This window comes from Phalacrocorax carbo, chromosome 2 (genome assembly GCF_963921805.1).
Source record: "Phalacrocorax carbo chromosome 2, bPhaCar2.1, whole genome shotgun sequence".
Lineage (NCBI taxonomy): Eukaryota > Metazoa > Chordata > Aves > Suliformes > Phalacrocoracidae > Phalacrocorax > Phalacrocorax carbo.
Window position 1 is genome coordinate 162,741,447 of NC_087514.1, and position 15,073 is coordinate 162,756,519.

General features: G+C 46.9%; 1 protein-coding gene across 2 annotated transcripts in view; it reads left to right on the forward strand.

Moving 5' to 3' along the window:
- Positions 1–15,073, forward strand: part of PLCD1 (phospholipase C delta 1) — a 55,578-nt gene that overhangs the window by 37,072 nt on the left and 3,433 nt on the right. For both annotated transcript variants that reach the window (XM_064445125.1, XM_009509743.2), the window contains exons 7-13: positions 1,065–1,209; positions 2,266–2,415; positions 8,513–8,680; positions 10,475–10,631; positions 10,946–11,062; positions 12,852–13,030; positions 13,564–13,696. In XM_064445125.1, coding sequence (XP_064301195.1) covers positions 1,065–1,209; positions 2,266–2,415; positions 8,513–8,680; positions 10,475–10,631; positions 10,946–11,062; positions 12,852–13,030; positions 13,564–13,696 — 1,049 coding nt within the window. The remainder of the gene's footprint in view (positions 1–1,064; positions 1,210–2,265; positions 2,416–8,512; positions 8,681–10,474; positions 10,632–10,945; positions 11,063–12,851; positions 13,031–13,563; positions 13,697–15,073) is intronic.

A 15,073-nucleotide genomic window follows, 5' to 3' on the forward strand; every position in this document is an offset into this window, starting at 1 on the left:
CCTGTTTCTGCCTTTAACAATGACTGCTGTCTGGTGTCTCATGGCCAAATGTTTGCAGTGGCCTTTACTAACTTGCACAACCACTGTACATTTCTTGTGCTGTGATCTGTACTTTTATCATGTGATACAATGTTTCCATATGAGCAAGGAAATGACTGCAATTCTGTCTTTTTTTTATTACTTATCTGATTCTTAGGCAACAATGGCTGTCCAGAGTCACAAGCTCAAGAGAGTAAAGAGTGAAACCTGCTACAAGTTGCTTTTCAGTAGCTGTTTGAATTCTTCTTATAGTATCTTAAAAGTACAGAATTATGTTTTGCTTGTAAAAGAAAAGTCCCATGTTTCTTATTGCAATGAGTTAAAGGAGGTGTGTTGTCTGAAATGTATAGGGAATTACTGTAAAAGAGAACAAGATCACCTCCTAGACAGGTAAGTCTGTGCAGGGGAACCTACAGTTGAAAGTAAATTAAAATCAAAGTATGGCTATGTAGAGGCGGGAGTTTCAAGTGGAAATTCAGTCTGCAGATTCAGTTTAGGAAACCGGCCCTCAGCAGTCTCCGCAGCTATAGTGGAGTTCCCACAGTTCCCTCCCTGACAGCTCTGAGGATTAATGTCTTATAAGATCTAGATGAAGAAGTCGCATCATCCAGGCTTCGTGATCTGGCTTCTAAGGCTCACTGTCTTACTGTCTTTCTTCCGGTGCAGCCACTATTGATTTCCTCTTCTCTTCACCATCTTTGCGAAAAGACTTGGGGCACATTCATAGGTGTCTTTTCTCATCGGGCACTCACTATATCTTCTACTTTGGATAATTCTTACCTTGGACTTTCACTATGTCCTTTCTCAAATCCCACTGTGCTCAACCTTGATCTCTCTTTGATGACTGAGCTCTCATGATCTCATCCTTTCTCCATCCACTTTCCTGTTTTTCTAAGCTCCTCTTTTCTCCATTGCTCCCTAAACTTCCCGTCAGCCTTCCCAGGCAATACCTGTGCCTGATGCACCCTCATTTTGAGATGGAGCAGAAGGTTTAGAACCCAACCAGGTCCCTTCTTTATTTCCAGAGCCCTCACCAAAGGCTGCCGCTGTGTGGAACTGGATTGCTGGGATGGCCCTAACTCGGAGCCCGTCATTTATCATGGCTACACTCTCACCTCCAAGATCCTCTTCAGTGATGTCATTAAGGCCATCAAGAACTATGCTTTCAAAGTAAGGATGAGGGACCCTTTAAGATTTCTCATATTGCCCAATCCAAGACTGATAGTAGGTCTCTGCCCTCCGAGCAGAAAGCATAAACAATGAAGATTTCACCTTAGCATTTCTCATGGGTACAAGGTGTGTCCTTCTGTCTGGGCATCCATGTTCTGCTTTCAGAAGAGATCCATTGCTGCGAGTTGCTGGACAGGGAGAACACTGTCTGAGGATGAGTTTGAATATATACCAGCACAGCTGCATCCTGGACCCCACTGAAATTAAAGTGCCCAATATCTTCAGCATACCTGGTGGGAAATGCAAACAAGCCCACGATTTGTGTAGCTTTGACATCTCAGGATCTGTTCCTAGTTTAGAGGAACTAATGTGCATGTGTTTCGGAGGGACTGATGTGAAGGGACTGCTTCTACTCTGCTTTAAAAGAAATTAGCAGGTCTGGAGTCTTGTATGGCAGTGCTGGGCCAGCAGCCTTTAAAAAACCTTGGGTCTGTTCAGACTCACCGGGCTTTCTGCTATTTTCATTCAGTGCACTTGAGAGCTAGTTTCCTTTGGGGCTATAAAGCAGTGACAATGACAGTGCCTTCAGCACACAAAATGACTAGGCAGGGCCACAGGGAACCAGATCAGGCCTATACACGAATGGAGAGAGGGTTTATGTCATCTAAGGATTTGAGCAAATGCAGTGATTTCAAAGCCTCCCTTCCCAAGTCCTTCCTTTGAGGTAGGAAGGTGCTCTGATCCACAGTGCAAGTGGAGAATGGAGGCACAGGAGCTCTCATCAAAGTGCCCCAGCAAGTCTGTGGGAGGCATCCTGACCCAGCCTGGTGCCCTGTCCATTGCATTATCATCTCTGGAAGGCATCAGCAGAGATTTGAGTAGCTAATGTACAGTTAAGTTTGTCCATTTTTAACAAAAGATCATTTTAACAGAATACTAGGCCCTACTGTTGACACACTCATTTCCAGAGAAAACAGCACTGGGGTTTATATCAATTGCTATAGACTGGTGAAATTGCAGAGTTCACTGACAATGCATGTTGCTTTCTTGTTCTAGACCTCACCATACCCTGTTATCATCTCCCTGGAGAACCACTGCAGCGTTGACCAGCAGAAGGTCATGGCTCAGCACATGACAACGATCCTGCAGGACATGCTCTTGGTTGCCCCAGTGGATGGAAACAAATCCCAGTTCCCCTCCCCAGAGGTAAGCAACGCCACTCCAGCACTTTCTGCCTTCTGAGGGTGGGATGAGAGAGACCTGTCTTCTTGCTAGGTGCCAAGTAGCGGACAATATGCCTGAGGACTGGTGGGAACAGAACTTGCTGAGGAACAGAGATTGTCTGTGGGCAGTGGTGGAATAAGAAATAGGAGTATCTAGAAGTAGCCTGTGCACATCAAGCACAAAATGCCCTGTTACTCCTTGCTTGTTGTGTAATGTCTCAGAGGAGTCATCCCTGCAGGACTAAGGATATTCCTGGTCCATTTACTAAGGCCAGAGCATGTCCCTCATCCCATGAGGAGGTTGCTTTTCTGGCTTGTCCCAGAGAAGCTGAATCCTGAGGGTCTGTTTTGTGTCTGCTCCCTACACCCCACAGCTGAATATGACCTTCTTCAGGCTAATCCTCTGAAGTACTGTTAGGTTGCTGCATGGGCAGGGAAGATTAGCACCACAAGGAGTGACTACAACGTGTCTGTGTTTTTAATCCAGCAAGACTTGACACTGCCCGATTTCATGGTAGGTGAGATGTTTTGCTCTCTGCTGAGGGATGTAGCATACGCTCCCCTCCTTCTTCAATGCCTTGGGTGTTCTACTGTGGAGATCCAGACTGCTGATGAGGAAGCGATGAGGGCTGGAAGGTCAGCTGAGATTGCTTGCCCTCAAAACTCAAGGGGGAAACCAGTACAGGCAGTCAAAACTGTATCAAGCACAAAGTGTCCTCCCACTGCGAATCACCTCAGGTGGTGACTGAGAATGGCCTTGGGTTGGTGGGGATGGAGACATCCATGGAGGACAAGGGGAGGCAGGAGGCTGTATAGAGATGCCTCTTCGATTCCCATAAATTAGGGCAGCTGTGAAGCTGGGAGCTGAGCTCGGACCCTACAGGGGGAAGGAGATATACAGCCCTCAAGAGTGGATTGCCACTATAAAATCATTAGCTGACAACTAGAAAAAATTGGAAATGGAATCTTGATATGAAAAAAAAAAAGTTTCCAAACCAGAAGCCAAAATGAAACATTTATCTGTTTCCACCCTTTGGGTTTATGTTTCCTTTCTTTTCTCTTAAGGATTTGCAGAAACAGACTTCTGTGTGGATAGCTGGAGTCCCCTTTAAATTGCATTTCTTTGCTAAAGAAATCATTTGCCAAAAATTGGATGAGCATGCCTAGCCAGAGCTGGAAGGAGTTTGTGGGTGGGATAAAGCTGGCAGTCAGCAGGGGAGAAAGGAGAGGAAAACGATCCACCCAAAACAACTTCTATATTTGTTTTCCCTCCCCCTTTCTCTCTTTTCCCTTTCTGACTTTCCCCTTTTGTTTGGGAGGGTGATGCCTCACTTGATACAGTGCCTAGCACAGAGGGAAGCTGACCTGGGTTGGTCCCTAGCCACCAGTGCAATAAATTAGGATGAATCATAATTTTTAATGCTGCTGCTTCAGCAGGACCTTTGCATTGGCACAGACAAGGTGCCTCCATTTAAGAAGTGACTCTCCCGGGGTGAGGATACACCCAGCACGGAGACAGATCTCTGCAGGCTGTTACTGAGTTGGGAAAAATCGAGGTCTTCAGTGTCACCTCCTGGCTTGCTATTTATCCCCAGCGCAGGATCAGGAAAGCTGCTGATGACTTTTCAAAACTGCCTTGTGACTGGAGGAATGATATTAAAGAAAGAAAGGAGAAACTCCAGGGAAATTAATGGGTGATGTGAGTGTAAGGGAATGACCCCAGCTTCCCAAAGATGTTTTTCCCATTCCTGTGCTCATCTAACCTCCTGCTCTGATTGCCCAGATGGACACGTGGCCCCAGCTGGAACAAAACGGCCCAGATCTACCTTAGTGAATGGATTTAGGCTGATATGCTCCATTGGAGGGACTGATCCATTTAGTTTAAAGGGATGAAAAGAGCCAATGTAGCAGAACCTATCCTTTCCCCTCTGGTACTTCTCTTCTGCCTTCCTGCAATGTGAACTAGGAGAGTGCAAAAGGCTGAACCAATGATTTTTTTTGGTGGAAAACACATTGAAGCCGAAACATTATAGAAGAAAAACAAGATACCAAACCAGAAACCTCTTGGATTTTCCACTTCCTTGTGAAGGTGGCATGGGGAAGCCTGGGACAACATACTATTTTTTATATTAGAAAAAGGGTGGGATCTGTCACTGAAAGGCTATAAATAAAAACAGGAGAAGAATTGCTGCACGTTGTGACAGCAGGACGGTGTCAGTAATTAAAGGAAGATCAACACAGTTTGGATTAATGCTAATGATTCATACCACAGCCCAGGGCAGGCATCTGATTTATTAGGCTCCATTCAGAGACAGTGCTGGACTACACAGAGTGTCTAAATATCTCTCTCAAGCTGCTGTCTTTAGGTTCCAATAGTAAATTAAAAGCCTGTAGGATGAAAGGCCAAAAGCCACACAAACCCAGTCTCTGCTGCTGATTGCTTGTTGCAGGCCCTTCTACCCCTTCCCTGATCTGCATAAGGGTCTTCCAGGGCCCCTTCCCCCTGTCCCCGCATCCCAGCTAGAAATGCTGCAAAAACCCAGCCCTGGAGTGAGTGTTTAGTCCTCTCTGTTGACTCTAAAGGAGGTGTTGAAGGCACAGGAAGTTTGATGAGGTGGATCAGTTTACAAATCTTCTTCTCCCACTGAGATGAAAACTGGGTATCAGACCTTGCCATAGCTTTCAGGTTACTAATAGGAGCAAGAAACTTCTAGGTGTAGGATAAACGTGTATGCGGATCTTTTTGAAGTCGTCTGCTCTTTACAGCTTTGCTCCTTCTGATAAAATCAGCAATGCTTTCTTTTGAGTTGGCTGCCATGTCCCAGTTCACAGACTCACTTGCAGAGCTGGGCTTGTTCAGCATGGAGTAGAAAAGGTGGAAAAGCAGGGGAGCTCCACTTGTGGAAAACTAAGGCAATGTCATTTACAGGGCACGTGAGGAAGGGAAAGAGTTGCATCTATTCCAGCAGGCACTGTACTATATGTTCTCAGTAGAGTCCAGTGTCCTTGTAGCCTTTCCAATTTTCTTAGATTGTATTCAACCTTGGGATTGCCACAGGCAGTTGGAATAGTTTTATGGTCTACTTGGAGAATATTTATTGAGCATTTCAGCTAATGCTTCTTCCTAAGACAAGGGATCTGCTCAACAGAGCTGAACTGATGAGCTGAGTGTCTTTTGCCTCAGGCTAGAGATACTTAATGTCACATGAAGGGGAACCAAGAGAGACTGAACAAGTGCATGTGTGTGTTTGTGTCTGTGTGTATCAGCTTATTTAAAAGCTTGTTAAAAAAGTTAAGCACTCGTATTTAGGACATTGCTTCCTAGCACCCATATTAAATGAAGAAAGACAATGTTTTGGACTGGCAGCTTCGGCAGGGTGGGTTCAGCGAAATGCTGCTATAAAACAGTATGTTCTGCAGGAAATGGAGATGAAAATGCTCTGTTTTAGGGTGAATCTCACCCCTCATTGTCGACCAATAAGCTAATGCATATCCTCTGGAGTTAGGTGGCACATGGTCTGCTCTCCATTGTAGGAACGGTGGAAGTCACCTGCACTGGGGGATACTAAAGCTCTGCAATGCAACACGACCCCAAAAGGAAACCAACTCTTAGATTTCAAGACCAAAGAAGGCCACCATAATCACCCTATGGAGAATCTTGTATAACACAGTCTGGGCTGAGCAGTGTCCCTGTGCCCATGGGGAGCATCTGCAGCATATCCTATGTTTCCCAGAGTAACCACGGTCTAGACAGGATAACAGCACCGAGGACCCAGTGATGGCAGCCCTGATCTGGGCTGTGGTGAGGAGGCAAGGAGGCCCTGTTGCTGTGCCTTCACTGCAGATATTATTCAGCCATCTAAGATGGGTTTGTCCCAGAAATTACACCTCTCATTTGTTGGACTGGCTGTCCTGAACTGGACAAGCTCAAAAAGAGCTAGTAGCCCTACTGGTAATTAAGAATCAACTAACCTGCCCCAGATACCTTTATCCCTAGTTCTCTACTGTTGAGCTGTGAGTTGAGGTGGTAAGGTTTCTTATGGAATATTAGAAAGTAGAGGCAGATAATATATTAGATAGCAGAATGTTGTCTGCAGCCTGTGAAGAGCAAGAAAGACTCTTCTGCTCTCCTCCCCGCTGTCCCCAGGGCAATCCCTCCAGGCTTGTCCATTTGAAGTATCGACAAGAGCATAGCAACTCACACAGAGCTGGATTTCACCATTTACCAGTGGGTGCTGTGGAAGGACAGGGAAGAGCTGGATGTTGAGGGCTGGAGGGTGTTGAGGACATATGTGAGCAGCAGGCTGAAGTGAGACTTTGAGGATGAGCCGACTCTGCTCCCAGCCATGGATGTGCAGAAGCAGGTCACAGCTCTGCCTGGAAGAGGGCTGAGGCACTGGGAGGATGGAGGATGGTCTGAGGATGGGGAGGAGGATACTGCTATGCTCTGGCTGCTCCTTTGGTCCTTTTATTCCTGGTAACTGGTACATTCCTTCCAGCTGCCTTTGCGTAACTTTTGAGTGACAGGGAAAGTGCCTCAATGTAAACAGATCATTTGTGGTTGCTGAAGAAAAATGGTCTTGGCTGCTGCCTCAGGTGCCTTTGTCAAATTTCAGATCAAACCAAGCTTAAGCCACAGCTTAGCTGGGTGGTGAGGAGTTGGACTGGTTTCTGAAAAGACATGATGCAATTTGCTTGCACCCACAAAGGGGGAATAATGTTCTTTGAAAATGCCTGTGTTGCTTTATAAAATGTCCTTGGTTTTCCACAGACCTGCCATTTGAGAAAGTTGCTTTTGCTGTTATGGAAAGGACAAATACAGGGTGTCACTGGGAGGAGGGGAGATACGCTACGCAGAGCGAGGGGTTGTGCTGGCTAATTCTGAGATTGCGTTTTTCTGGAATAACTAGCACCCTCCAAAGCCAGCACTACCAAACACATCCATGTGGCAGCAAATCTCCCACTGGCTTCACTGCAAGGTGCAGAATCTAGGGGTGCTCCTGGGCTGAATTAACTGAGTCTGCAGCATAATTCGCTCACTTGGAGATTGCACCCAGGCAGTCGCCCTTCTCAGTACTGCTCCCTGCTGCCAACATCACTGCTGCCTTGTTTGGGTTCAGAGTCAGCCCTCTCCGGGTGTCAGCCTTCCTCCCACAGTCAGATTTTGCGCAATAGGTTCATCAGTGGTACGGTGGTCTGTGAGCAACCATGCACTGTTGGTGTCTTCTGTCACCTGAGGTTTTATGTGGACTTTGAAAGAGACAGAAGAGAGTTGAATCAGCACAAGAAATATGCTCCTGAGATTAGCCTGGCAGCCAGCTGTGTTATGTTGGCACATGCTGCTGGTTATTATTAGTGTTGTGCCGCGGTAGCAGTTCTTTTCAGAAGAGGAGGTATCCTTGGGAAGAGTCTGGGAACTCTTCCTTAGGCTGTCAGCACCCAAAGGTTTCACCTGCAAGATCCTTATGTATTAAAATCCTGTGTCTGGTATGCACGAGACACCTGTCCAGAAATTAATGGACCTCTCTCCCCATTAAATTGTCTAGTGGAGCAGAGGGCTGCACTGCTTCAGTCTCTGCATGGATCTCATACCGTTTCCCAAGCTGTACACGTGTTTGTAACCATACATTGCAGAGATTGGGTTAGATTAAATAACAGGGCCACGCAGAGAGGCAGAAACAGTGCCACGAATAGCTCCGATGAGGCCTGACCTCCAGGCTTGGTCTTGTTTGCGGGACCACATTCAGTTTTGAAAAAATTATATTTTTATTGCCTCTAGCAGCACAAGGGTTTAAGTTGTGTAGTTGAGGGAGTGGCCAGCTCTGTATCAGAAGGAAATCTGTGGGCTACCTGGAGTTTTCAAACTCATGGCTTGTGGTCTCAGAGACTGGGCAGAGGTAGGGCAAGGCCTCAGTGGAAAAACAGACTTATTTTTTATTTGATTCTATTGATAATAACCAGTGACAGATGCAATTCTAAAAGGCCCTGGCCCTGGTTGCAGCTGTTATATCCTTGCTTCTTCATGGCAGGCCAGAATCTTTTCTAATCACCAACTATTTTTTCCACTTTTTCTTGTGCAGCAATTGAAAGGGAAGATCCTTGTGAAAGGCAAGAAGCTGAGCAGGCAAGAGGACCCCACGGGAACAAATGGGAACAACAACCTGGAGGCTGAGGATGTCTCTGATGAAGATGAAGCCGCTGAAATCGAAGACGAATCTGTGAAGACTGAGATACAGCAGAAGGGGAAGGTAAGTAAAAGAAGTAACTAATTTCCAAAAAGAGGCAGACCTGGAGAGGCAGAAACACTAAAAACTAGATTTTTGCCTGTTGAAGAAGGATCTGAAGTCCTGCATCAGGAAATCCAATCTTATTAGCCTATCCCATGACTCATGCCAGGAAACCACTTTCTAGGTGGGCTTTGTGCGATCCCCCAAAACAACCAACGCAACCAACCCACAACTGAAATGTACTTTTAGTATCTTCCCAGGTGAGACAGATTTCAGTGTGTTTTCAGCTACTCAGCTAAGGATATGGAAGGGTGAATTGTTGAAATTGCTGGAGCTAAGGTTCCTGGTCCTTGCCCAACTTAATGATCTCTGTCCCAAGCACAAACAGAGATCTTGCAGGGCCAGCCAAGCATGAAGTTTGTCTTCTTTCCTTAAACAAGGCTGGAGAACCCTGCAGCTGGGACAGGCCGTGTAGCATTTATGGAATGTTCAATCTATCTCTGTCTGATTTCCCGACAACTGTTTGTCATGGGACCATCACAAATTTGTTACCAGAGGCCTGTGCTATTCTAGTCACATTTTGGGACATACCTGCACCCTCACTGGCCATGTTTTTCTGACCCAGAGGAGGCGGGGAGGGAAGAATGATGGATCTATGGGGAAGGGGTGGTTCATTGACAAAGCATTTGGGGTGGCTATTTCTGGGAGGAAAAGGCTGGCCTTTACACCAACGTTTTGCTCCCTCATGTGAGGACGTTCATTTTTCCAGACTGCAGGTCATTGTGAAAGCCATATCTCTTATGGACTAGGTTCACAGGTGACATAAAAAATATTCAGTCCCACTGATGGCAAAGCTGATTGATGTTGCCTCTGTATCTTGTCTGATCCATGCTTGCCCATGCTGATTTGCTTGCTCTTTGAGGGTTGTATTTCTTTCTGTGAACTGTAGTCAATAATGTGTATAATTTTGAACTCTATAATTTTCTTTCCTTGCCTCTGATGGGGGCTGGTGGCTTTCACTTCACCCTTCCACCAGTGAATGTGGCTGTGGAGTAGGAGGCAACTACATTTTGAGAACTTCCTAGTTCAAAGGAAAAAAGCTCAAGGGAAGGTCAAAACATCCTTCCCTTCCCCTTATTTTCAGGTTTGCATGCTTGGCACCGGGACAGGATGGAAAACTCATTGCTAAAGCTCAGTTACAAAGTTTAGCAACTGGAGGCAGCCATTGATGTTGGAATGCAAGTGATCATGCAGAAGGCAGCAGAAAGGGTATCCCACCAACAAAGAGAGAAACCATCTGGAGAATGTCATACAACAAGGGTGCTGGGACGACAAAGCATCTGTTGTGTGAAATCCTCTCTTAGCTCACCAATACAGGCTGATTGGGTTGTTCCTGTGTTTGGAGCCCCAATCACTTGTGAGTTGTGATAGTCAAGCTGCAATACTCATTCACATAATAACATGCAAATAGATGCAGAAAGAGGGATGGCCCAGGTGAAACGAAATATCCTTGGCAGTAAAACTTGGGAAATCAGTGATATCATTGGAAAAGGCAGGATGGGCCTGAGAAGGCAGTGATGCTCTGAGAGGAGGGATTAGCACCCTCCATGCACAGCAAGGGACATGGCAAGGGCAGCCTCCCCCATTTCCACCCTCTCTCTGCACAGGGGTGCCACTGAGTGTTGATAGTGTGCATTCTTTTCATGTGAAAATGGTGGAGAAGAGAAGCCCCAGGGGTCCTAGAGAAAACATGATTATTACTTTTGAGGATGACTGTAGAAACACCCCACAAACCTCTTCCTCTCCTGCTTTTAGAGTGACACCTTGAAGCTGGCCAAGGAGCTGTCGGACACAGTCGTCTACTGCAAAAGCGTCCATTTCAATGGCTTTGAGGACCCCAGCCATCCTCGGGCTTTCTACGAGATGTCATCATTCACTGAGAGCAAAGCTCTGAAACTAGCCCAGGAGTCTGGTATGTATGTTCTGCCCTGGTGAAAGGCCATCCTCTGTCCCAGTCTCCCATAAAGGCTAGTGGTGGTTAAGTGTGAGGAAAAGGCATCCTGAAAGAAGTGGGTTATGGTCTCTTTGGCCATGCATGTCACTGAGAAACAGTGGGAAGAACTTAATATCATATAGGCTCTTACCAAGAAGGCCATTTTATACAAGTAGTTCACGTTCGGCCAGACTCGCTAGGCAGAACAACTGTATATTCAGCAGCACCAAGAAGAAATAAAAGTAACCTCATCACTGAAAGGGCCATTTTCTTCTTTTTTTTTTTCCCTGTAGGAACCAGTTTTATTCGTCACAACATCAGGCACCTGAGCCGGATCTATCCTGCGGGCTGGAGGACAGATTCTTCCAACTACAACCCCATCGACTTGTGGAACGTCGGCTGCCAGATCGGTGAGTGCAGCTGGGAGGTCGGAGATGGTCAACCTGGGTGGGTCGCCTGTGACCTGGCTGTGGTGGGGCTTCAACTGAGGTAGATGTGTGAACTCAAGTGATTTGCAGGCAGAGAGACTCCATGGTCACTGGGAGACATCAGCTCTTCAGCCGATACTTAATGACTTTTCATAGACTATTTTCTGGCCCACCTCAAAACCATTAGGAGAGCCTTTTCTGCACATTAATGTGCATATCCCTGAAATTTCACTGGAAGCAGAGTTATTGCTGTTTAACAAAGGAGGAAGTAGCCAGGAGTTACAGTCACATACTGAAAAGCATGCTGAAACCTCTGGCGGAGATGGAGTTCAAACCCAGATCTCTCAAGCCTTAGAGCACGGATGTAACCCTAAGGGCCAAGCTGTGGCCTGAGCTGTTCCCTGTAGTCAAAGCAGTGCATCATTCCTACTCTCAGGGCATTGAGACCCTGATGGTATATTGATGTCTCAGAGATCTGGTGAAAACAAGGGTCCCAGAGCCTGTTAAGTTAATTATGTGATGTCCCAGTTGTGCCTATGTGACCCAGCCAGGTAAGAGAAGCTGCAGATACAGGGCTCCCTGACCCCCAGCTGTGTGGGCCTGCATGGGCTGGATGTGCCTGGCAGCATGTGAACTCACTGGGTCCTGCAGCCCCCGTGGGGACACAGGTATCGCTCATGGGCCTGTCTCTGCAGCACCGAGTCTGGACTCAGGAACGTCCCAGGGAGGCAACCTCAGATCCCTCGGGGCACACTGGGGCCAGACTTGCATGCCTTCTTTGACCTGGATTAAGTATTTGGCACCCAAAATAAGATTCATCAGAAGCCCTGAGTACATGCAGCTCCCAGTAAAACCAGTATACTACAGTTATGCAGTTATTAAAGCCTCACTTGCGGGTGGAAAAACAAAGGAGTGTCTTAAAAGGTTTTTGGCCTTCAAGTATTGCAGGGTACATAGGACCCAGGACCAGGATAAACTGCCATCTGTACTACAGCTGTCTTAGAAGTTGCTAAAGAGGTTAGCATCACTCTTGAGAAATCAGAGTGCTGAGGAGGTGCTGGGGTCCATGTGCACTCCCTGTATAGTATTAGTGAGACTGTTCACTGAGACTGCTTTCAGATTTGACATCATCATTTTTTAAAAGACAGTGGCAGATCAGAAGGAATACAAGAAACCTGCCTGGTGTTAGGACACCAGTGAGGCTTGGTCTGTTTGGGGCAGGGGACAATAAAGAGGTGATTTGGATCACAGCTTCTGTACTCCTGCATGAGGAGTCCAGATGGTGAGGAGCTCTCTAGTCTAACCAACGGATGCATCAATGCCCCTCAGGATGGCAAACAGAAATAGGCCTATCTGGGCTGGAAAGGAGGTTTTATAACGGGGCTAAGTAGGCAGAGAAACAATCTGAGAAGGATTTGCTGGCTTCACTGCAGGAGATAACTCCTTCAGCACGGAAATGAACAGGTTTATCTAAAAGATGTAGTTGCCCAACCAGGTGACAGAAATTCAATGCAGGACACTTTTTGACTCTGTAGCAGGCAGGAGGACAACTGAGATGGCTGTAGTGGTTCCTCCTGTCCCTAACATCTCTGAATGCAAGAAATCCTCAGGGGTAGCAGACTGCGAGGGTCAGAGTTTATCACTGCTTTTTGAAGCATGGAAAAGCTAATGTTTATGACCATGAAGTGCAATTTCATGTGAACAGAATTAGTATTAAAAAACTCCCATTGATTTATCTGAAAGTGACTGAATTTATTTATTTATGTTGCAGTTGCCCTAAATTTCCAGACAGCAGGCACAGAAATGGATGTCTACCAGGGTCGGTTCCAGGACAATGGGTTTTCTGGGTATGTCTTAAAGCCGGAATTCCTCCGGGATGAGCAAACCAAATTCAATCCAAAATCCACCACAGAAGGAACATGGGGGACAAAGAAGAAGCTTCTGCTTAAAGTAAGAATAGAAGTCAGAAAATGTCTCGGTAGCATCCACCTTCGGGGGGGCATGTAGGTTGTACCTTCTCCTTCTCCTTGTGCCACCTGGGCAATGTTATCCTAACCCTACTCATTTCCCACCGCTGGGGTCTCTGCTTCAGTCCTGCATGGGCTCTCATCATCCAGGGACTTACTCACATGTTTAATGTTTGCAATAGGAGAGGTTAACGAGAATATTCACTGTCGTTACAGAAACATACAGGCAGACATGCAGTCAACAGTCACCACTGTTGTTTCCAAGTATCATCTGATCACTGTGGGGACAGTTAGAAAAGTTGCCTGCCCCCTCAGCAGCTGGCTGGGCTAGAGCAATGTTCGTTAGGTGCTTTGGCTCATGACAACTTCTTCTGAAAGATGTCACAACGCTGGCTGTGAAAGACCAGCACCAGCTTGTCACAACAGGTCCTGCACCCCTGGAGAAGGAGAGGGAAGTGTGCCAGGGAGCCCCCACTCCTAGTGATGTCCTGACCTCTTCCTCTGTTTTGTCCACAGATCATCTCTGGTCAGCAGCTGCCCAAGGTGAACAAAAGCAAAAACTCCATCGTTGATCCTAAGGTAACGGTAGAGATCCACGGTGTCCAACAGGATAACAACAAGAAGCAGACCAAAGTCGTCGAAAACAATGGTAAGGGATTTTCTTGCACACTGTGCTCCCCTGGGGCAGTAACCCTGTGGTTTCATGTAGCACAGTGTTCCTTCCCAAGACTGCTGCCCTGTGGCCAGACCTGCCCAGATGTGCCCAACCCTGCCACGCTAAGCAGATACATGAGGTGCTGTTGGTCTACTTCAGTGCAGGGACCCTGGTTATAGACTGCTGGTGGCATGAAATAGGCCCACAGACTGATGTCCCTATGGAGGATTACTTTCAGGGGTTCCTTCCTCTCTTTTCTCTCTAAGACATTTGGAGACAGACTTCCCTGCAAAACAGCATCAGCCACGTGACTTGTTCAGAGGCTGGCTGCCAAATTTGCAGTGCTAGAGCTTTGGGAGCGCCCTTGACCTCCATGCAGTTGGACTTGACCTGGGGTGCACAGGTCCCCACCAAGATCTTCCCAGAGAAGGCTTCTCAGGAGGCTGATTTTATCTGAAAGTGTCATGAACTCACAAAAGATTGAGGTTGCAAGGGACTTCAGAGGTGTCTGTTCCAGTCCCTGCCCAAAGCAGGACCATCCTCAGTGTTAACTCAAATTGCTCAGGGTATTGCCCAGATTAATTTTGAATATCTCAAAAGATGGAGACTACCCAGACTCTCTGGGATCTCCGAAGTGATCCAGTCTTTGACTGACCTCATGATAAAATAAGATATACCTGTTCTTAACCAGAAATCTCCCTGTTGTCGTTTGTGCCCATTATACATCACACTTTTGCTGTGCACCCATAGGAAGAACCTGGCCCTATCTTCTCTATAAGGAGGTAGGGGAGGATGGCAATAACAACCCCCTTAGCCTTCTCTGGGTTGAATAACTTGACATCTGTGCAAAAGGAGAACATTTCCTGTAGCTCAGAGCCTCCTCACAAGGCGGGGACACTGCATCTGCTCGTCCTCTCGGCCAAAGTGGCACTGGCGCTAAATTAATGCACATCACAGCAATGTTACGGGTGAGGGGTGAACGCCGTAAGTCCCTGTCTCCACAGAGCCAGGCTCAAGCCTTACCCAGTGCTCATCTCAGAGACCTCACAGATATTTCACCTCCCCACGGACCATTTCTCATCAGTCAAACATGGTTGCGATTCCTCTCCATGCAGTGAGGGTCTGAATACTGTGGCCTTTGGAAATCATAGAGGACAAGTTCAGCCCTCTCTCCCGAGGGAGTTATGAGGCAGTAGGAGTCTGAAAAATCAGCCCTCACCTTCCTGCTGACAAACACACACGTACATGTACACACCCCCCCTGCTTTTCTACACAGTGTAAGAGCCAAGTGCTAGAATGCCGAAGCATATTTTCCTCCCTGCTAACAATGTTTCCCTTTTCCTCTTTCCTGTTTCAGTAAATCTGGCCCAG